We start from the raw sequence: 22,504 nt of genomic DNA on the forward strand, positions 1-22,504 counted from the left end.
ATTGAAAATGAGGATTGAACCTCTATTTATAGTGAGGAGGAGGAAGATGAAGAGACACATCCAACGGCTTAGAATCAAGCAAAGCGACGGTTGAGATCTGGCACATGAAAGGTCGCGATCCAACGACCAACAATGAACAGACACAACGGTCGAGATTAAGGGACTCAAGATCTCAATCAAACGGCCCTTGATCGAATAAATCAACCGCTGAGATAACACGACCATTCGCATATCAGAAGCAGCAATAAGTATGAATTAGTACGACGGTTGGGAATTACGAAGGCCTTGGAGAAATAATGGCTCTCATTCAAGACGACGTCTTAAAGTTTCTCCAAGAAGAAAGAAAATTTTCTAAGAAGCCTGGGAGTAACATTCCATACGTTCGAGAAGTCAATCGCACGGAATGGGGGGCTCTGTTGTGGGGAACTAAGGTCCCGAGTCCCCCCCCTCGGGAGAGATGCACCTCCCTCGGGCTGGTGCATCTCTTCCCTCATAAAGGGTCCCGAGTGCCTCACCTCTTTTGTTATCTGGTTTCTTCCTTGAAGAAGGTCCCGAGGGCCTCATTCGGGAGAGACACCTCCCATGTGGGATGGCTCACCTCATCCCTAAAGAAGGTCCCGAGGGCCTCATTCGGGAGAGACACCTCCCTCTTGGGCAGGTTCATTTATTCGTTGGAGAAGTGCCACACTTGGGAAAAATATACATCTATATCCAACTCTAGTATTTCTCAGAAGACTCTCTTGACTAAGTCAAGAAGAGTTAGTTACGCATGAACACTCAGCATATCTATTCCGAGAATTGGGGAGGTGAGTCAGCATAACGGCGTTATCAGGTGCGACAAAGAAGGAGCCGTTATTCCACTACTCCACTCACTCCTCAACTATCGATCCGGAATTTAAGGAATCGCCGCCTCCAGGTAACTTCTATATAAACCTACCTCCTACATGGAGAAAGGGGAGGAGAACTTTCATCTGAGTACTTACTCATTACGTTCTTGAGAACTCTCTCAAAGAACCATTATTGTTGCCTAGGCTGACTTGAGCGTCGGAGGCGGTTCCCCGGCCAAAACTAGGCCGGACCGTTCTTGCTTTCTTTGTGTGTGCAGGCATCCCAGTTATTCCGACTTGGTTGGAGAGCTCTTAAGGTGGTCATCTCAATATCCGGCTCTCGAAGAAGTTCAAGACACAACAATAATAATTATAATAGCAAGCATAGGAGAAACATTTTCCCTTTTTAATTTTTCTTAAGCATACGTGCATCATACCTCAATCGAGTCGAGTTGGAGAAGAATCAAAGATGGGCTTCTCTGGAACTTAGAGCAAATTGCTGACTAAACTGGTTGTGATGGTCTTGATTGACACCCTTGAATACGAGAGTATTTGGTCGTTGTTGCCGTTGCTGTCTCCTGAGAAGGAGTAGTTTATCACAGTATTCCTACGATTTGGGATTCCCAAATTTTCTTGAAAAGGTCAATTTTGTCACGGTAATGATAAAATGTGTTATTTAATCCAAAATAAAATCGCAGGAAGGTAGGTAACTCGAAGAATAAGAGGGGTTTGATCAACAAAATCTATTGTGCATTCAAGGGTTTTGAATTTGACAAGAGGAAGGCTTGAGGAAGGCTTTCATCAATTCTGATAAGTGGTTTTGAATGTATAGAAAGTTTAAAATCTCATGTGTAAAATAAATTTCAAAATTACAATAACACCCAACATTTTTAATAATGGCCGTCCGATTTCAATATGCTAGGTGTCGATCTCACAGCAGTGCGCAGACGAACAAAAAACCAACAACCACACACCCCAGTTCCATGATCCCCTTTAAAAAATAATAAAAAATAAATAAAAATAAGACAAACAAACAGTTCCAGGAGCGCGTGGATCGCAAATGAATGAATAGACGACAGGGAAAGGATTTTCATTTGGGGTCTTCTCTCATCGCCACCCACTCTTCCGCACCGACCGCTCAGAAGCCAGAAGTGGAAAATAGTTTCAGTGCCACCTCTCTCCGCTCGTTTAACCGTGGAAACTGACTTGAGCTTCACCCACGAGCTAAACCTAGAATTTTATTTATTGAAACCCGGTAAGGCATCCAACTTTCCGGACTTTCCTTTTCTGTTCTGTTTCAGAAGTTTTCTGTTAAGAACTTTAAACACTAATTTTCCTTCAAATAGATTCCAAAACTGCGCTTTTTATTTACGGTATTTTTTATTTATGAATCTCCAGTGTATAATTTTTATATTTAATTTATATTGGCGTTGTTTGTAGTAGTTTGATCCATTGAGGATTAGTATTTGCTTGATGGTTAAAACACTTTACCGTATTCTTCTGATTTCTAGTTGGGCATCGATATTTTCAGCTTCTTTTCTTCTCACACTAAACTACAATATCTACTGCTTAGAGTAAGTATACTCTTTTGATTCACATGTTAAGACCAGAAAAGTATCCAAATTGATTCAATTGATGTGTGTCTTGATTATATCTTATACGCGGTATCAGGACCAGACATGTTGTTGATGAGGTATTCGTTTTTTAGGGTAATTACTTCATGTCAAACTAGATAACTATATACCATCGGTAATACGCAAGTCTTTCTAATCCTCTGATTCTTTCGTTAATTTTGTAATGGTATTTACTCAGTCTTCTAACAGTTTGTTTAGGGGAATGTTTTAGATTGGAAAATACAAGGTTCTGCATAGCTCTGGATAGGCTTCTGTGGTGCTTTATATAAGTATACAGTTCAGATGATGGCTCTTGTTTCCTCCCAGTCCCTGAATTGTCAAAAGCCTTTTGTTCTTGCTACAAATCATAATGGAAGACCAAGTTTATGTTTTCTCAAATCACCCAGGAAAGGAACAAGTTTCTGCATTTGCCTGAAAAACCTGGGTTGTCTTTCAAAGGTAATTTTCTCTATGGATTCTACCTGTCAGTTTTCAACTATTGGTCTCCTTCATGCATTGTTATACTAGTCAATTAAATTTTCTGTCAGTGCCTTGTCCCCGACCCACAGATTCCTGACCGAAGGCGACTAGCCTTTATTGTCAGCGGGTTTGAAAAGGATTCAACTCAGAATGCCTCTCAAGGTGCCTTACATTTTCTTTTCCTTCTCCTTATATTCCTTGTGTAAAATTTACTTATCAAGAATCTCTTTCTTCTCCCAGAGGAGGAAGTGCAGAATTTGGGGGTAAAAACTGCACTATGTATGCTGAGGTTCTACAAAAGTGAGTGCTCCACCCCCTCTCCCACACCATTTTCAACTTTTTATTTTTCTTTTTTTCTTTTCCCCATTTGAGATAAAAAAATTAATTTAGAAAATGTTTCATAAGACATTTCTCAAGTTGTAAGTAAATCTTTTACAAATAAATATAAGTAAAAATGAGGGATCCTACATTGTTCTGAAAGCAGGGGAGATCTCTCCACTGTTGCCAAATAGTTGCCGCTATGTACCAACTTGCAGTGAATATTCCATGGAAGCATACAAAAGGTATGGGGTAGTAAAGGGAACGATCTTGACAACTTGGCGTCTCTGTCGTTGCAACCCGCTTGGTAATCTCCATTTCCTTCAATTGAATTAAAACACTTCCTTGGAACCAACTGATGTGCATAGAATTTGGATTATGTCTGTTCTCAAGTCCAATTTTTGCTTGTTTTCTGATTTTATTTCTTACTAAAGTTGGATATTGCAGCTTCTCAGGCTACTTTAACACAGATAAGGCTTAGAAATTCTAAATAAGGACTATCCTTTAAAATTTTCAGGTGGGTCTGGATTTGATCCTCCACGATGGTTTGATGAGCCAGAACAATGAAAGTGTTTTGATATCTTGACATTTCAATTCTGATTATTGGCTGATTAATTTTTTTGACCTCTTTACTGTAAGTACATCATCTTGGTTCATATTCTTCTTATACAGACTAAATTTCAAATTCTTATATACCTTATTATTGAGTTTTAGAAAGCATTCCATGAGTAGGCCTACAAATCTGATGACTTCCTCAGTCTCTTGCTGGAGAAGAAATAGGAACACTCAAGTATGTCGTAATGATCATGAATATGTTAGAAACTTGGGATTCTCTACACTCGTAATCTTGCTTGCTATTCACAATGAAAATCCCTATTATTCTTAAGCTTAATGTCTCTTTCCTTGCCCAATATTTTTCGATGTTATGTCAGTGTAACCAATAAGATATCATTTGGATTTTTTAATTTAACTGCCTTCTAGAGTTGGACATTAAATGAAAATGGGATCTTTAATGTTCCTTCTATAAATATGGTCAAGTATTAGGTAACTTATTTATAGGTAGTCCAGAAGAAGTGATAACCACTGCACCCAGAGCATTTTAAGGAGCTGCAGAACAATATCGTCAACACAAAGCTTGTAGTGCAATGCAGCAGGTCATTCTGAATGCCTCATGCCCTCCCAGTCATGTTTACATGCCAAAATCGTTTGCCATGCAGCTTACAAGGATGGCACCAGGTAAGGTGACCCAGGCATTCTGATCAGGAGTAGCGCGAATGACATCCTTATGGCAAAATAGGTCCTAGAACAGTTCAACAATAGCATGATGGTAGAAACCTCGACCACTTGAACAAGTCTGCTGGAGGCACTCAATATGGACCTTGACGAAGCAGAGGTGGAGTTTGACAATTAAAGAGGTTATGACTTACACTAACCATCCTACCCACGCAATTCCGTTCAGCCATGACGCAATCATCACAGGAAAGCTTACATTGCTCACCAATATCACACTTGTAAGTTTTCTTTTATCCATAGAAAAACAAACCATGTTACAAATTCTCTACTAGGAAGGCATTGTCCTCCAAGAGTATGACATTTGACTGTTACACACTATGTAGTTGGTGGAACCATGTAATTCATCTTCCTCGTGTTGCTCTTGAGCTTTTGTAGATTGGTTCTTACCCAAATAAAAATTAGATGACAATTATAAAATGTATTTTGAAGCTTAAATAAATTAAGATATACTTTTTTAGATTCTTTATAAATTTTATGGGGTGATCTGTACCACACTATCCATGAATATTCCTCTTGCTATTTTTTGTGCATTTAGATATTTTATCTTTTTGCCAATAACAATGTCTCTTAAGTGTTTCATTACCTACTTTTTCTTTATGTTCCCTCCCATGATGTTCTTCAAGAGATTCACACAAGGAGGACGATTTGTGGAGAATTCGATAGTTCAATCTTTTAGTATTTGAATGGCACTAGACCTGTTGTTGTTGTTGCATTTAGTGGGGAGTATGTAATTATTGCTCCAAAAACTTGTTCATCAGTGCAAGCTGATCTAACCTACAAAACAACATGCTCGACCTGGTTAAGCGAGGAACGCCTTCGATGATCAAGTCAGTGAATGTGCACAGTCTTAGAGGTAGAACACAAGTTGCAAAGTTCTCAATGCTAGGTAGAATACTAAAAGTGTCCATACCTAGTTGTGTTAATAAGCCACGCTTATATAGGTGTTCAGGAGTTACCTGGTCGTACGATTTGGGGGGTTTCTATACTAATCAATGGTAGAGTCCTTGTTGGTCTCTTCAAAAACCTCTCCTTCCTTGCTCGATTAGGATTGTTGTTCAAGGATCTTGGGAAGGTTAATTATAGTTCTACCAATGTACGTTGCTTGGTGTGCACAACATGTTGCTTGGGTTGGCCACAATCCGACCAAGGTTTGGTCTAGCAGTTCTGTTCATGGTTGGCCCTAGTTCGTTCGGTTCATTTATGGTCGACCATATCACAAGCCCCTCAGTCCTAAGTTTGAGAATGTGGTGGTCAAACTATGGGACTTACTCATTCCTATGTCTTGTCTCAAGCAGTGCGACAGTCGCATTGATCGTAATGTGTGACTATTGTGCACGCAAACGGCCTTACGTTTGTTGAGGGTTCTCCTAGGGCTGCCACGTGGCCCCCTTCAAATGAAAGGTCTTGTAATCCCAGCTGTTTAGATGGACCGCTCCTAGTCCATTAGATTAGCATCCACCTTTCTTTGGCTCTCAACCGCTACGATGAGCTTGATCTGGACCATCGGATATGGATCTACACTCCTATATAAATGGAGGGTTGTAAGTTACTTTCTTTTTCATTTCATTTGTACTTCGTCTTCTTCGCGTGAGTGTTCCAGAGAACCCTAGGCAAAATTTTCTTCTTGCAATCCATCTTCAAGGTTTCCTCCTTTCCTTTGCGACAAAAACAATGTGTCATCTTCTTCCTTTTCCTTTGTTTAGTTATTTTCTGCCATTGTTTTTTCCTATGATGATGATGGTTGTATTCTCTTTCTCTTTCTTTTGTTTTTTGTTTTTTGTTTTTCTTCTTCTATGCTATTTGCATGTGGTCTTTGTCCTTCTTCTCCATTAGGAAAACCCCCTCTCCCGCCCTCCTAATAACCTAAACCATTTGCCCAAGTTATTGGAAAGATGAGGGTGAAGACGGTTGCTTCAAAGCCCCCCAAGTCTTCTTTGCATTTTGACCGCTAAGAATTTGCCACTGGCAATGACAAAGTGAGTGAACAAACTGATGCTCCTAGTCACCCAAGAGAGGGTGTTTGGAATGTCGAGCCTCTTGTGTCACTGTCTATTCATGATTCAAGGGGTAATGAATATGAGGAATCCGACCATGCTCTGTGTTCCTAACCTTCGTTGGCCGGTGATTGAGGAGGAAAAACTCTTAAGTACTCAAGCTCGTTATAAAGCTGAGAGAAAAAGGTGGAAAGATAGCCTCTCAGCCGAGGAGCTTGATGTAGAGCGAGAGAAACCCTATAACTCCGCTCACATCGACTTTGATTTTAGCACCTCAAGACCCAAATTTCATCCATTTGAGATGACCAAGGAGGACTTGGAATACATCCAAGCTCGTATGGCATTCCTGCCAAGTATTTCCTCTGTTTGCCATCTGAGTAGGAACGTGCCGACACGCTCCCTCCCGACAAGGTTGCCATATACAAAAATGTCCTTAAAAGTAGGTTTTGATTTCCTGTTCAACCAGTTTTTGTGGAAGTCCTTAACCATTTCCAAATGTGTTCGGGCATGCTAATGCCAAACAGCTAGCGAATCATTTGTTTTTGGGGGTTTTTGCCAACCCAAAGAGGTTGCAATCCTCCCTGGCATTGTTTTTACACTTCTTCATGGCCAAGAAAAAAGAGTAGGATCATTGGTTCTATGCATCCAAGAGGACTTCCTCCTAGTGGGGCTGGGAGGATAACTTAATCGGCAATCGGACACTCCCCTAGAACACCAGGGGGTGACATCCCAGATATGTCTTCGTCCATCCACCCAATCCACCTTTTTTGATCGCTAGGTTGAACAGCCCTGCAAAGGGGTTGAATAGTTTCCCGAAATTGAAAAGTTACGAGCAGGATGCTAAGGACCATATCCTCAAAATTCCTACTCGGGATTGAAACTTTCGAGCAGCCAAAGGCTATTGCCCCGAGTACTAAAGTATGTTGCAGTTCTGGGGGTTCCTTCCTAGTGAGTTTTCTTACTTGGTTGTCCCATTTGATTTGTTGTTCCTTGGATTTCCTTAACTATTCTTGGTCGGTTTCACAAATGTAGTGCTGCTAGGAGCTGAAGAATTTGAAGAAGCCACCATTTAGAGAGACTTCAAAGACATGGAGGCCCACCATCTGACCAAGCCAAACAAAGGTCGAGCCTCCCGTGCAGCTTCTTCTAAGAGAAAACTGAACCTTAGCCATCAAAGAGGGGAAGGGCAACGTTTGAAGCTTCTTCTAAACTAGCCCCCCAAATCGAGCGAGAAGGCAGGGGGAGCGAGTTGACCAAGCAGGCTGGTCGTCGAGGAGCACCCAATCAATGAGCCTCCCAGTGATCCACATATCAAAAGTTCAGTGGTTCCAACCACATTTTTTTACTCGTTTAGGCCCCCTCTTCATCTTCTGGTTGCCTTGCACATGAGCTTCCCATTCTTCGACCAGACTGGTCACTTACAAGTGAGTCCTCGGTCTTCAATGACTAGGATGGGTCTACAATTGCTAATGACTGGTTGCAAGGTGCTCTCCTTCCGGCCAACCTACAATACTTGTGTGTCTTAGGACATCTTTAGTCTCACAATATTACAGTAAGGTATGTTCGTCAACATGTGTTCAGCTCTTAGGCCCTTTTTTCAAACTCCTAATGGTCGACTTTCTTTGCCTAGGATGGTTTATGCTCTTGTACAGTCTCTAGGCAAAAGTATGTGCAATGCTCGGGAGGACTTCCTAGCCGTGCAATAGTTACGACAACGTCTGAAAGACTAGGAAGCAGAATTGGCCAGCCTTACTCAACCAAAGATAAAAGGATTGCTCAGGAGGAGGAAATGGTTAAAGAGTTTGCTGCTCTTCGGGGATGAAAGGAGGCGATTATGGGAGAGAAGAACTCGCTTCAAGTTCAATTAGAGGAGACAAAAGTCACCTTGGTCGTCAAAGAACGAACTCTTGCCGACAAAGAAAGTGAAGCTACTGGATTGCTAGCGAAACTTCTAGTATCTGATGGGAGGTTGCCCAACTCACCTAGTTGCTTGAAGAAAGAGTTCTGACCACCTTTGAGGACCTATCCTACAAGCTCTGTCACTAAGTGATAAAAAGGTGGGTTAGGATGAAGAAGTGCCGAAAGTTCATGGCTAAGGTGGCTACGCTAGGATTCCAGTATGTTTGGCGATTAATCTTCTCGAACATTATTGGAGAATTCAAAGATTTGAATTTTGGGAAGTTCAAGGACTTCATGGACCCTGAGATCTATGACGACCTCAAGGTTCCCCAACCAAAATGGTGTGAAGGCCTTCCTTGATTTTTGAAGCCTCAAGGGGTGGAAGTGGGATTTTTTGGACTCCAACTAAGAGCCGGCCCATGAGGAGATTAGAAGTTGGTGCATCAAGCATCTCACAAACCGTCAGAAAGGTCAATGGAGCAACCGAGCAGGAGGAGGAAAAAAACTAGTCAGATGAAGAAGGCTCCACTGGTGACGAGGAGGGCAAGGAGGATGGAGATTATCAAGCTAGTGTCCAGGAGTGACCTTCGAGTAGCCCTTACTTTCTTTGAGATTTTCTTGAATGTATTCATTATTAAATGTATTCATAACACAATTGGGTGATTCATGGGTGCCTTTCCTTGAAGCTGTTTGGATTTAACGATGAGGACCATTCTCATCTTATAGACTATTGGTCAAAAAGCGAAGTATATAGTGGTCAGTCAAAAAATTCCAATTGTGAAGACAAATCTTTAAGTAATTTGCATTGGTGCTTGTAAGTCACATTCCCAAATAATGAACGAGAAATGTCAAAATTCAGGCTTAGCCCTTTACAAAGCTTTCATACAAACTATTCAAGCAAGAAAAAAAAACAAGTTGGAAGAAAAAAATTGGATCTCATCATAGATAATACTTTCTGAGGTTGCTTGAGTTCCATGACTGAGGAATCTCTTGTCTAGTCTCTGGATCACGTAGGTGATATGCGCCTGGTCCGACATGATAGATGATAATGTATGAGCTTCCCTATTTGATACTAGTTTATCTTGGTTGGTCGGATCTGAGGCTGCTGTTCGAGGAAGAAATAAGTCGCTTGGAAATATTGTCTCATTCTTCCTTTCGCATTGTAGTAGGCCACACAAAATGTCATTAGTACTCCTCTAGGTGATATTGAGCCTTGTCTGACTTCATCAATCAAGTCTATACTAGGCTTCATGCCTTCCATATTTGCTTCTTTATTAAATTATATTTCTTTAAGAACCGGCTTGCACTTCAACTAGTACTCATGCTTTTGCTCTGTAGGCAAGTCGAAAGAGAGTTTCTCCAATGGTCATCCGTTGCATTATTCGGTACAACCATAATACACTTGGGAGCTTGTCGACCCATATTTCATTTAGCTAGTCGAGCCTATTCTTCAACCTGTCAAGCATGATACGATTGGTGACTTCAACTTGTCCATTACTCTAGGGGTAGGCTATTGAAGACATGATACTCAATGCCTTGGTCTTTGCAAAACCTTTCAAAAGTCGGGCTCTCAAACTGCTTCCCATGGTCGGTCACAATAATTTTAGGAACACTAAATCTATATATGATGTTGTGTGTAATGAAGCGTTTCACTTGTGCAGTAGTTATAGTTGCTAGAGGCTTTGCTTCAACCCACTTTGCAAAGTAATCAACTACGACCACCAGGTATTCTCTTCCATCTGAATCTTTTGGTAATTTTCCAACCAAGTTGATTCCCCACATTGCAAAAGTTGTGGGACATGGAACTGATGTCAGTGGCACTGCTAGACTGTGAGGTACTATGGCGTGTGCATAGCATTTGTCACATCTTTTGAGCATCCTCCTGCATGGTAGGTCAAAAGTAACATTGTTTTAGGGCTTTATCTGCTAGGGTTCTTGTCACATCCACCCAGCCGATACCCTACCTGGCATACCCGGATATGTGATCCACAGCCCCGAAAATCAAGTATCGAGGAACCATGCCTCCCACATACACGATAACATAATTTTGAACAAATATAATCCATGTAATAACACATAAACAATGCGATTAAGACAAGATTAAGAGAGACAACATAATCAGAGTACGGAAATAAATGATATCAATGTATATATAATCAAAATGAAGAGAGAGCGGAAATCACTCCCTAAATCGCAACGGAAAGTAGTTCGAATAATAGTTAAGGTTTACAATCCAAGTCTCAAAAGAGAGAAATAAAGGGATAAACATCTAAACTAATGTTTCTTCAGTCTTATACAAAATATCCTAAAAACATCAACCAAAGACACTAGACATGGCCGAATCCGCTCCTGAGAAGATCTAGTCCTGGTAGACAGCATAATCCAATGAGGGATCTTCACCGTAGTCTTCGTGATCGCTAGCACCTTGATGGTAGTGTGTTTCATCAAAGGGCGCTTCATAGAATTGACCATCAATATCCCCGATTCCTGCAGGATAGTCTAACAAAACATTTGCACAAAAATGAATGAGTTCGAAAGAACTCAGCAAGGCAAGTTATTCCAGAATAACATAGATACATGATACAAAACATAACATGATGTAAGATGATATGAAATAGACGATGCATGTATGAATCTAACTCTATGTATGCTAGTCTCTATGGCAGACATGCTTTAAGTCATAGAACCATACTTTCTTAGGTAAGTCCAGTCACTCGGCTCCGGTAGGTAATGGGTCTTACATCCCTCAGGACAATCCATGGCTGGGGTTTAAGTCACCGCTCTCTCACATCACCATTTGGTATAAGTATTGGCGCATGTCACGGTAAAGCCTAGCCCAATGCAAATCATATACTCAATCGTATCAAGTCAGATCCAGATACTTCCCCTATGGCTACAACCAACTCGGTTCAGTATCCTTCACACTAGAGTCACGTATCCTATGGCTACAACCAACTCGGACTACGGACTCATCAACCCTATTGGTCATCCACAAATAATAGACGGGAAGCTCTCATATCCTCTCACGGATGGTTATCGGTCTTGATTGCCCGTGAGCCCAAGTCTAACTATTTGCAACCCTACCAATAAATGGCCTCTAACGAGTATCCGCAATGTGATCTATGTCCTCTCATGGATATGACTCACCAGTCTTGAGCGCCCACAAATCCACATTGCTACCACGGGTCGTTCGGTCTCAATACCCTTTCAATTCGGGTCTGATACAACAAGGACATCCTAACCAACACCACTAGACAAATCCTATGTATGACATCCAATAATCCGAGAAAGTGTCAATGGGCATCATCGTAAACATCACATACTATTCCCTCTGATGTCAAAGGACAGAAATGTCAATAGGACATTCCTCAATGCCAAATCATACATATCCAATCACATTCACAATTCCATCATATCATAATTGATACTTCATCATATCGAAAGATATATCATAACATGATCAATCACATATGTAATTAATAAGAATGAATAATCATGATAACAAAAGAATATATAAACATGGTACTACTGTCTTGAAGTACATGCAGCAGTCATATGATGTTAATAATACAACAAAGAAGGTGAATCTACTAAGTTTCCAACACAGAGGCAAGATTCTCATAATCCGTGTAATTATGATAACAACCGTCGTTACCTTAAATCGAATTGAAGATAATCCAAAGATCAATTAGAATGGTCGCAAGATTAGTACTTGCACCCTAGACAATCATAGATGCAATATCAGAAGAAGAATCAAGCAAATTGGAGGTCAAACGGATCAAATCGGACAAATACATCAAAGCTGTGTTCAGCTGGTCGACTGGCTAGTTGACTGACAAGCAGTCAACCAAGTGAACAGTAACGGGGCTGAATGAGATTTCTTATCCGAAACCTAGCTTCCGAGATTCAGATCACTCCGAAATTTGAAAGGAATGTTAGGAACAATAAATGAAGACTATCTAGCAAAGATTTAACATCAATCAATTGTCAAATTAAGAATTCCCAAATTGAAACCCTAGCTTCTAAATGCTAAACATCATGTTCTTCAATGAAATCAAATGCGAATGCAAGGAACATTAGGGAATCAATTAAGGGCCTGTTTGGTTACTTGAGTTTGAAGATTTCAAAAATCTAAAGATTTCAAATATATAAATTTCAAATCTATGGAGTCATGGTTCATAAAATTAACTGTTTGGTTAGCCTGAATCTTTGGAATGAAATCTATAGATTCATTCTAAAATAACATTTATGGAGTTATGGTTCAAATATTTAACACTTTTATAGTAGGGGTGAAATCTCTGGACTTCATCTCATACCCATAAATCTACAAGTTCACATTTTTAGTGTAAAAAAATGAATCTCTAGATTTCATGAATCTAAGGATTCACACAACCAAACAGGTATGAATCTCCCATTTATGAATCTAGAGATTTGAAATCTCTAGATTCATGTAACCAAACAGGCCCTAAGGGAATGATGAACAATAGATTAGAATCAATTACTAACATGAAATCAGACCTAGCGTACTATAGAAATCAGTTTAGGAGATGAAATCATGTTGCTATGAAGAAAATCATGAGAATGCAAGGTTAAGAATCAATATAGGGGGCATAACATTGATGGATTGTGAGGGGTTTATATAAATGCAAGGAGAGAACATAAGAAAAGGTGGTTGCAAGGTTGCAGCACCATCTTCATAGTCTCAACAGCAAGAAAGAGAAGATGGGAGTAGATTAGAGAGAGAATGAGAGATTACATACCTTGTAGAAGAAATTTGAGAAAAGAGACTATGATTGTTGTAAGAATACTTCACCACTACCAAGGAGAGGTCTCAAGAGGCTCTTTCCACATTCTCAAGAGGCTCTAGGAATATAATAGGGTTCTAACTATGAGGTTCCCTTAAGTAGGGCATAAAATAATACAAAATCATAATTTTCGTATTTAATAACCAGCAGGTCGACTGGCCCAGTGGACCAAGCAGTCGACCAAGCAAGAACAACAACTTCAGACAGGAAAATGGAAGGTCAGATCAACTCAATTCACTTGGGCTTTCTCCTATAGCTTAAACAACAAGTCTAGGTCAGAGAATTACCTTCGAATCAAGTCCGGAAGTGCATTAGGTACGTCAACTAATTTCCCCTCTTCAAGGTGCAGCTTCTTATCAAACACTGACAATGCATACAAGTATGGGGCACCATCATCAATGTCCATGGGTTCGGAATCAAACACCATGTCTTCTACTGAGAGGGCCCACAGATCTCTCCTTCCTCCACTTCGGGTCTTCGGACTTACAAACATCAAGGATCCCGGGTCAGGGTCAGGGTTAGGCTAGGGCTAGATTTAACAGTTCTAGCACCTATATGTGCTCCATAAGTTCCTTCATGTATTTTTCGTAAAACCTTTTTGGCTTCAAGGAAGCCCAGATACAGGAGAAGTGGTCGAGTGACCGACTTTTTGTAGCGCAAGCCACCTTTGATCGTATACCAAGCAACATGTTGAATAGTTCGAACTTAATTCTTGTTCTCAATGAGTCGATCATGCTCTAAAAAGCGAAGGTTCCATCCATCCCTATTCATCGTCTATCTGTATCTAGTCAATCACATAAGATTCTTTAATTCTTCCAAATAGATCACTAGTTCTAAAATGTCCAACTCTTCTATGGCCAAGTGAGACAATGTGTTTGCCTAGTCATTTTCTACCCTGGGTACTTGCCTTACCAGTAGATCTACAAAATGGTGTCTGTGTTGATCAACCAACCCATTCTCTTCTCTTTTGCCTCATATACTCCTTTCACCTATTCACAGCCAATTGATAATCGCTTTTAACTTCTAAGTTTTGGATGCCCAATGTTGTAGCAAATTTGAGTCCGACAAGCAGTGCTTCATATTCAACTTCATTGTTAAGAGGATCTAAATTTAGAATGGAGGTTATATTTAATCACAAAACCTCCTCAACTTTTGAGAACTAACCTTGCCCCACTGTCTTATGCGTTGTTGGAGCCATTTACAAATAGTACTCACCTTCGTACCTACTCAGGAATGACCTCAGTTTATTCTTGGTCATGTCTGTCGATGCTTGGCCTTTTATGGCAAGCCAGGGTTGGAACTCGATCTGATGTTCGCTAAGCTCAATCGCCTAGGTGGCTAGTCAACTAGCCTGGTTTGGTTAGTGTTAAATCTTCTTCAATGGGAAGTTGGTCAGTATAGCTATGGGATGCGACTGAAAATATGGTCGAAGTTTCCAAGCAGTTGTTACTAGAGGAAGGGCTTGTTTGTTGACCTCTAGGTACCTGGTCTTAGCATCAATCAACAAATGACTTACATAGTACATAGAATTTTAAATAGTACCTTCTTCTTGGATGAGCACGACATTGACAATCGTGGGTGATGTTGCAAGGTAGAGCAAAAGCTCCTTCTTCGGGATCGACCGGACAAGCAACGAAGGACTCGCCAATGTTGCTTTTAATTCATTGAAGGCTCTCTAGCATTCTTCGTTCCAAATTTCTTCTTACTGGTTGGACAGATTTTTCAAAGCTTTAAAGAAGGGCAGGTATTTCTCCCTTGATCGAGCAATAAATCTATTAGTGTTGCTACTCGACCAGTAAGGCACTGAATATCCTTTATAATTCTAGGGAGCTACATGTTTTGGATTGCTTTGATCTTTTCTAGATTAGCTTTAGTTCCCCTCTGGGAGACCATGAAGCCAAAATATTTGCCTAAACTCCAAACACACATTTCTCAGGGTTTAACTTCATTTAATATGTTCTAAACACATCAAAGAGTTCTGCCAAGTCTGCTATGTGGTCTCTCTTGGACACGCTCTTTACTAACATGTCATCTACATAAATCTCCATATTCCTATTAATCTGAACGGTAAAATTCTTGTTTACTGCCCTCTGGTAGGTCTCCCTAGCATTCTTCAATTCATTAGGCATCACTTTGTAGTAATAGTTGTCTCAATTAGTCATGAAAGTAGTGTATTTGTCATCATCGGGATGCACCAAAATCAAATTACGTCTAGAATAAGCATCCATGAAACTGAGCATCTCATGGCCGGTGGTGGCATCTATTAAGAAGTTGATCCTTAGAAGTGGATAGCAATCTTTGGGACAAGCCTTGTTGAGGTCGATATAATCAGTGCACATCCTCCATTTTCCATTGGCCTTCTTTACCATCACTACATTGGCTAGCTAGGTTGGGCATTCTATAGGTTTAATAAACCTTGATTGGCTTAGTTTATGAACATCTGTTCGGATCGCCTCATGCTTCTCCACAAAGAAGTTTCTTCTTTTTTGGATGACCAAAAGAGCTTGGGGGTCAATCCATAGTCAGTGCTCGGCCACCCTTCTGTCAAGGACAGGCATATCTTCTATCGACTAGGCAAAGACATCATAATTTTCTCTCAAAAACTCCATCAATTTGACTTAAGTTTGCTTCCTACTCGGTGCCTATCATTATGCCCCGTTCTGGAGCTTGGAACTGAGATTTATCCTCTGAAGCTTCCCAACTGGCTCTGCTCTTTGCATGGTTTCCTCATGCCGATCATCCCTGACTTCCACTGTCATTGTAGAGCTTGTTTTGGCTCTCTTTGTCATGTAGTTGACATAGCATTGTCGAGAAGCCCTCTGGTTGGAACTGCATTCTTCATTGCAATTTTCTATCGGAAATTTCATCTTCATATGATTAGGAAATACCACTACTCCTAAGGTGTTGAGGGTTGGTTGGCCAAAGATGACGTTGTACGCCGACAGGTCCCTGACCACTATAAAGGTTGATTGGACGACCATGTCATGGGGTTGTTTGTCAATCCTTAGGTCTAACCTAATTGTTCCCTCAGCCTGGTAAAGGATCCTGTGAATCCATATAATTGAACACCACATGGGACGAGCATTTTTTTCATTCAATTTAAGCTTCCAAAAAGTTTCCAACAAAAGGATATTTGCTGATGAGCCAGTGTCGACCAAAACCTGATGAACCTCGTTGCCGGCCAATATCACCTTGATCACCAAAGCATCATCATGGGAGTCTTGATATCTTGCATGTCTTTTCTAGAGGAAGTAATAGGCTCTGTTGTTACCTTAGATTCTGACCTCTCGACCTCAGCATTGCTGTGAAATCCAGCCCAAACTTAGCCAGGACACCCTATCTATTTTGGGTAAAGAAATGTTAGTTTAATGTTACACCTTGAAATTGGACCTTGATTTAAGTGTTCTATCTCCTTCTTCTCTCTTTTCTTCTTCTTACTATTCTATCTTGATGTTTTGATTGTGGAGAAGGTATTACACTACTATAACTACCTATACTCTAATCTCCTTATGTCTTAGAGTGAACCCCCAATCACTCTATGCATTCCTTGAAACCACATGGTGAATCTTTTCAATTCTTCATTGATTTTGATCGAGTTTTAGACAGCATGATCATTCTACTGTTGTCACATCCTCCTAGCCGGTACCCTAACTGGCATACCCGAGAGTATGATCCACAGCCCCAAAGATCAAGTATCGAGGAAATCATCCTGCCACATATACAATAACATAATCATAAATAGGAAATAATCAAGGTTTAATATTATAAACAAAGGTTCAAAACAATAATGGATACTCAGTATAATCAGAGTGAGGAAAAAGATACCAGACATCCAATGATATCAAAAAGAGTAAAGTGAGGCGGAAACTCACTTCACCAATATAGCGGAACGTAGTATGAAAATCAAAAGGAATTACAACTGAAATAAATGTACTGAGAAATAAACTAAGATCAAGCGTCTTCTAGTTTATAGATAACGTCTTCATAAGTATGGATTTCGTCAATCCAATGAATTCGTTCTAACTCTATGCTGTTTTCAAAAGTAGTACGCAGCTTGATCCGCCGAGGGATCATCAGAATAATCTTGATCGTCGCCGGCACCTTGCGTGTAATACGCTTCATCGGCTTGCGCTTCACTGTACTGCTCGTCATAATAATATGTACCTGTAGGATAATCTAAACAAAGAATATACAAAAAAGAATGAGTTTCAAAGAAACTCAATAAGGTAGTTAATCCATAACATCATAGAAAACATGTGGCAAAACATAGCATGATGCAATTCAGTATGAAACAGATAAAGTATGAATGCATCTAACTCTATGTATGTTGGTCTCTATGGTAGACATGTTTTAAGTCATATCACCGTACTTCTTTGGGTAGGTCACGCATACGGCTCCTGTTGGTAGTGGGTCCGAGCATCCCTCTCGGACAAACCATGGTAGGGGGTTAAGTCAACACACTCTCTCACAACCATTTGGCATAAGTATCGGCGCATGTCAGGGAAAAGCCTAGCCAAATGCAAGTCATCTAGTCAGTTACATCAAGTCAGTTCCAGATACTTCCATTCCTCCCCTCTCAGGATCCTTTCCGGTATTCTTCACACTAGAGTCACGGATATTACTCACTGGACTCATCAACCCTATTGGTTATCCACATATGGTAAACGGGAAGCTCTCATGTCCTCTCACGGATATAACTCACCGGTCTCGAGCGACCATGAGCCCAAGTCTAGCCATATGCAACCCTCTAATAAATGGCCCCCACAATGTGATTCCCGTCCTCTCACGGATATAACTCACCGGTCTTGAGTGCCCGTGAATCCCCATTGCTACCACGGGTTGTTCGGTCTCAATACCCTTCCGAATCGGGTCTGATATAATAGGGGTATATCCTAGCCAAACACTGCTAGACATCCCTAGGTATAACAACCATTGATTCGGGAAAGCGTCGATGGGCAACCCCGGAAACATCCCATACTATTTCCGATAATGTCCAAGGACAGAAGTGTCAAAAGGACACCTCCCAATCCCAAACCAAACTTAATCAAACACATTCTCAGATCAATCATGACATACACAACAAGTAGTTCATCATATAAAAGAGAATGTAAAAGCAAAATCAGATTAAGCAGTAATAAGTAATTCATATAACATGAATAATGAAAAAGATGATATAAACAAGTGTTATTGTTCCCACAGTAGGAGATCAGAATTAAAATACAATAACAGTAGGTAATCTCATAGTTTCATAAAGTAGAACTAGAGAACAAGCAATCTATGTAGTTAAGGAATTAACTGTCCTTACCTTCTAACTTGGATAGGATCTTAAAGAATCAAGTATGATCTTGACTAAACCTGAGAAGACAGCCCTAAACAAGTGCACACAACATGTTAGGAAAGATGCATAAAGGAAAAGATCATAAATCAATCGAAACAGACCAAGAATGAGGTTGCTGTACTCATTGGTCGATTGATTGGTCTGTTGGACCATTCGATCAATGAGTCGACCAATGCAGCATAAAGTGGTGGCTGCAAGAATCAATTTTGAGAATCCAGAACCGAATTCGATGGTTCAAAAGGGTACAAATCAGAGGGGAATTATCATGGTAGTATTCTAGGGTATAGAGGATATCAAATCATAAATCAAATCAAGTTCCCAAATTATAACCTAGGAACACAAAGGTTAACCTACTAGGTTAAACATAGATTATGAGAGAAAAATATTATAATCAAAGATTCAAGAATTAGGATATGAGGATTACAGATATAGTAAAGAAAACACATTGATTGGGTTACCATGATTAAACTAGAGGTTCTGGATCTTACCCAAGAAATTAGGGTTTTACCCTTTTTGGTTCCCTCGGAAATTAATTGAGAGCTCTGGATGAAGGGAGATAAATTGTTAGCCAAAACTAACAAGAAGGGTCATTCAATGATGAAGTTTAGGTTAACTCAATATTACCCAAGAAGATTTTCCTTCACAAGGGAGGTTACCAAAAGCTCTCCAGACGATCTCACAGGTTAGGGTTTCAAAGGATTAGGGTTAGGGTTTCGAAGATTCCACTGGCTGAAGTTAAGATCATGATGATGATCATGGATCTTAAAGAACATGATGAGATCATGGAATAGATGGTTGCAAGAGTGCATCATCTTCTTCCTGATCTCAACGAAGAACAGAATTAAGGAAAGAAAATCAGAGATAGAAGAAAGAGTGAGTGAAATCATACCTTTGCTGTAGGAGGATGAAGAATTCTTCAAGTCTTTGCGAGAGATCACCAAAGAATGCAAGGGAATGGGTTAGATTAGGGTTCTAACTCGTTCCAGAGGCTTAGGAGGCAGAGGAGGCGGAGTATTCCCGAGATTAGACTTAAATAGAAGAGACAGGATTCAAATTTCAAAAACAGAATCAATTGGTCGATTGGTCCAATCGACCAATGAGTCGACCAATCAAGACAGCAACTTCAAAACAGGGAATTGAAGGCTCAGATCAAGTCCAAACATCAAGGGGTTTTGCACACCTCTAGAGTGACATACCTAGGAGTTAGAAATGCCTTTGAATCAATATAGAGACCACTCGAAGACCATCAACTAATCCAATCTTCATCCCGGTGTAGTTTCCACCATTGGGACACTGGCATCAACACTCATGGATTCCAATCCAGCCATCAAGTCTTCAACAGAAATGGCCCAAAGATGACTTCTTGCCTTACTTCGGGTCACTGGACCTACAAATAACAAAGTTTCCGGATTAGGGTCAGGGTTGGGTTTCACAACTGTAGCTTCTTTTCAAATTAATGTTTACCATGTTGATCTTCGCCTTTACTACTGTTCTAATGTATTTCATCTATTCAAATCAATTCCCCTTTCTTTCTAGCCATTTTAGCCTTCTATGTTGACCATTGATATAAGCATTCTAGTAAGTTTCTATTTTTGATTCCTCTCATTTTAGGATTAGTATTCTTTTGATTTTCTATTTAGTTATTCTTGCCTCTGATATGTTCTTGATATTCCATTAGAGTGAAGCCTTGTTCTCTCTAATTCTTCCCTTGAATCCATGGTGAGTTTGCTATGAGAACCATGTTGTTTCCAATTTAGAAACTCATGTTCCCAAATTATAAAGTACTGATTTTTGGACCATGGATGATGTCCAATTCATGCTAGATAGTCTTTGTATGTTTGTGTGAAGTTCCCTTTCGAATTTCGGATCAATCGAACTTCAAACGAAGAAGTTATGAACAAAACAGTGCAATCTGTACTTTGTTGTCTCCATTGGTCGACTGATTGGTCGATTGGAGCCAGTAGACCAATCCAATCGACCAATGAGATCTGTTTTGCAGATTTAGGTCTTTCTTGCTCTATTTAAGTCTAATCTCGGGATTACTTCGTCTCCTCTGCCTCCTAAGCCTCTGAAACAAATTAGAACTCCATTCTAATCAATTTCCTTGCATCTTTGGTTGATTTCTCACTAGAACTCATGTAATCTTCTTCCTCTTGCATCAAAGGTATGTCTACACTCTCTTCTTCTTTTCCATCTCTGATTTTCTTTCCTTTTTGGGCTGAGACAGTAGAGAAGATGCTGCATTCTCTGTTGCAAATATCCTTCTATTCGTCTCTCATGATTTCCTAAGGATTAATTGTCACGCCCTCCCAGCCGGCACCCTATCTGGCATACCCGAGAGTGTGATCCACAGCCCGAAGATCAGGTATCGAGTGATCAACCTCCCACATAAACAATAACATAATCATGAACAATCATAATAAAAGTGCGGAAGATAAACCATAGATCCAATAAAGAAAGAATGAATCATAAATGAATCAGAATGATAGATATAATCAGAGTGTCAAACAGATAAGTAAAGTGAGGCAAATATCCCACTCTACAACCAGCGGAAAAGTAGCTCTAAAAGAATAAACTAGACACAATCTAATCCCAGTAGCAAGTACAATGGGTAACTAAATTGTTCTCCACTTTATAGACAACATCCTTATAAGTGTAAATCTCATAAATGGCACAAGGACGCTTCCACTCAATAGTCGGACTAAGCATCGTACGGAGCATAACCACTCGCGGGATCTTCAGTGTAATTGTGGTAACCGCAATCACCTTCCTGGAGATATGCCTCTTCGCCTTGCGCTTCTTCATAGGGACCATCATAGTACTCAGTACATGCAGGATAGTCTAACAAACATTGTACAATAAAGGAATGAGTTTCAAGGAAACTCAGTAAGGCAGTTAAAATCCATAATAACATAAATAGCAGGATTCCAGAACAATCATAAATGCAATATGATATGAGACAAGCAATGAATGAATGAATCTAACTCTATGTATGCTGGTCTCTATTGGAAGACATGCTTTAAGTCATAGCACCGTACTTCTTTAGGAAGGTCCACTCACATCCTCAACCATTTAAGATATCTTGGATTCTCTCACGGATCATTTCACCGGTCTTGAGCAGCCGATTGGTAATGGGTCCTTCATCCCTCGGGACAAACCATGGCGGGGGGTTAAGTCAACACACTCTCTCACAACCATTTGGTATAAATACTGGCGCATGTCAGGGTAAAACCTAACCAAATGCAAGTCTTCTACTTAGTTACATCAAGTCAGATCCAAATACTTCCATTCCTCGTCCCTGACGATCCTTTCCGGTATCCTTCACACTAGAGTCCTCATAGTCCCTGACTACGGACTCATCAACCCTATTGGTTATCCACATATGGTAAACGGGAAGCTCTCATGTCCTCTCACGGGTTGATTACCGGTCTTAAGCGCCCGTGAGCCTAAGTCTAACCATATGCAACCCTACCAATAAATGGCCCCCACAATGTGATTCCTGTCCTCTCACGGGTTGGTTACCGGTCTTGAGCGCCCATGAATCCCCATTGCTACCACGGGTCGTTCGGTCTCAATACCCCTCCAATTAGGGTCTGACATAACAGGACATCCTAGCCAAACACTACTAGACAATCCTAGATATGTCATCCAATAGTTTAGGAAGGTGTCCAGAGGGCATCTCCGGAAACATCCCATAATATTCCCATAGTAGTCCAAGGACAGAAGTGTCAAAAGGACACCTCTCCTTTCCAAACCATACTTAAGCATACACATGCATCAATTCATATCATCACATATATGGTAACTTCATATATGGAAAGAAATCAATAATTACAATCACTTGTATAACATTGGTAAGTAAATCATACATGAATCAATTTAATATGAATAAGTAATGCTACTGTAATCAAAGTTATGCAACAGTAGTATATCATTG

At 40.3% G+C, this 22,504-nt stretch overlaps 1 protein-coding gene across 10 annotated transcripts in view; it reads left to right on the plus strand.

Moving 5' to 3' along the window:
- The first annotated feature begins 1,872 nt into the window (after positions 1-1,872).
- LOC149002375 (membrane protein insertion efficiency factor) overlaps positions 1,873-22,504 on the plus strand; it is a 35,432-nt gene continuing 14,800 nt past the window's right edge. Inside the window, exons 1-7 of one of the 10 annotated variants that reach the window (XR_016170146.1) lie at positions 1,873-2,082; positions 2,651-2,899; positions 2,989-3,082; positions 3,161-3,220; positions 3,402-3,545; positions 3,756-3,872; positions 4,456-6,236. Coding sequence is in view for 6 of the 10 variants with exons in the window: in XM_089136435.1 (XP_088992561.1) it covers positions 2,744-2,899; positions 2,989-3,082; positions 3,161-3,220; positions 3,402-3,545; positions 3,756-3,805 (504 nt within the window). In the remaining 4 variants the exon portion in view is untranslated. Of the gene's footprint in view, positions 2,083-2,650; positions 2,900-2,988; positions 3,083-3,160; positions 3,221-3,401; positions 3,546-3,755; positions 6,237-22,504 lie in introns of those variants that run through there. The other 9 variants (XR_016170145.1, XR_016170144.1, XR_016170147.1 and 6 more) reach the window with 9 other exon arrangements.

Source organism: Hakea prostrata, chromosome 10 (genome assembly GCF_041222555.1).
Source record: "Hakea prostrata isolate BN-2017 chromosome 10, UWA_Hpros_2, whole genome shotgun sequence".
In the NCBI taxonomy this organism is placed as follows: Eukaryota; Viridiplantae; Streptophyta; class Magnoliopsida; order Proteales; family Proteaceae; genus Hakea; species Hakea prostrata.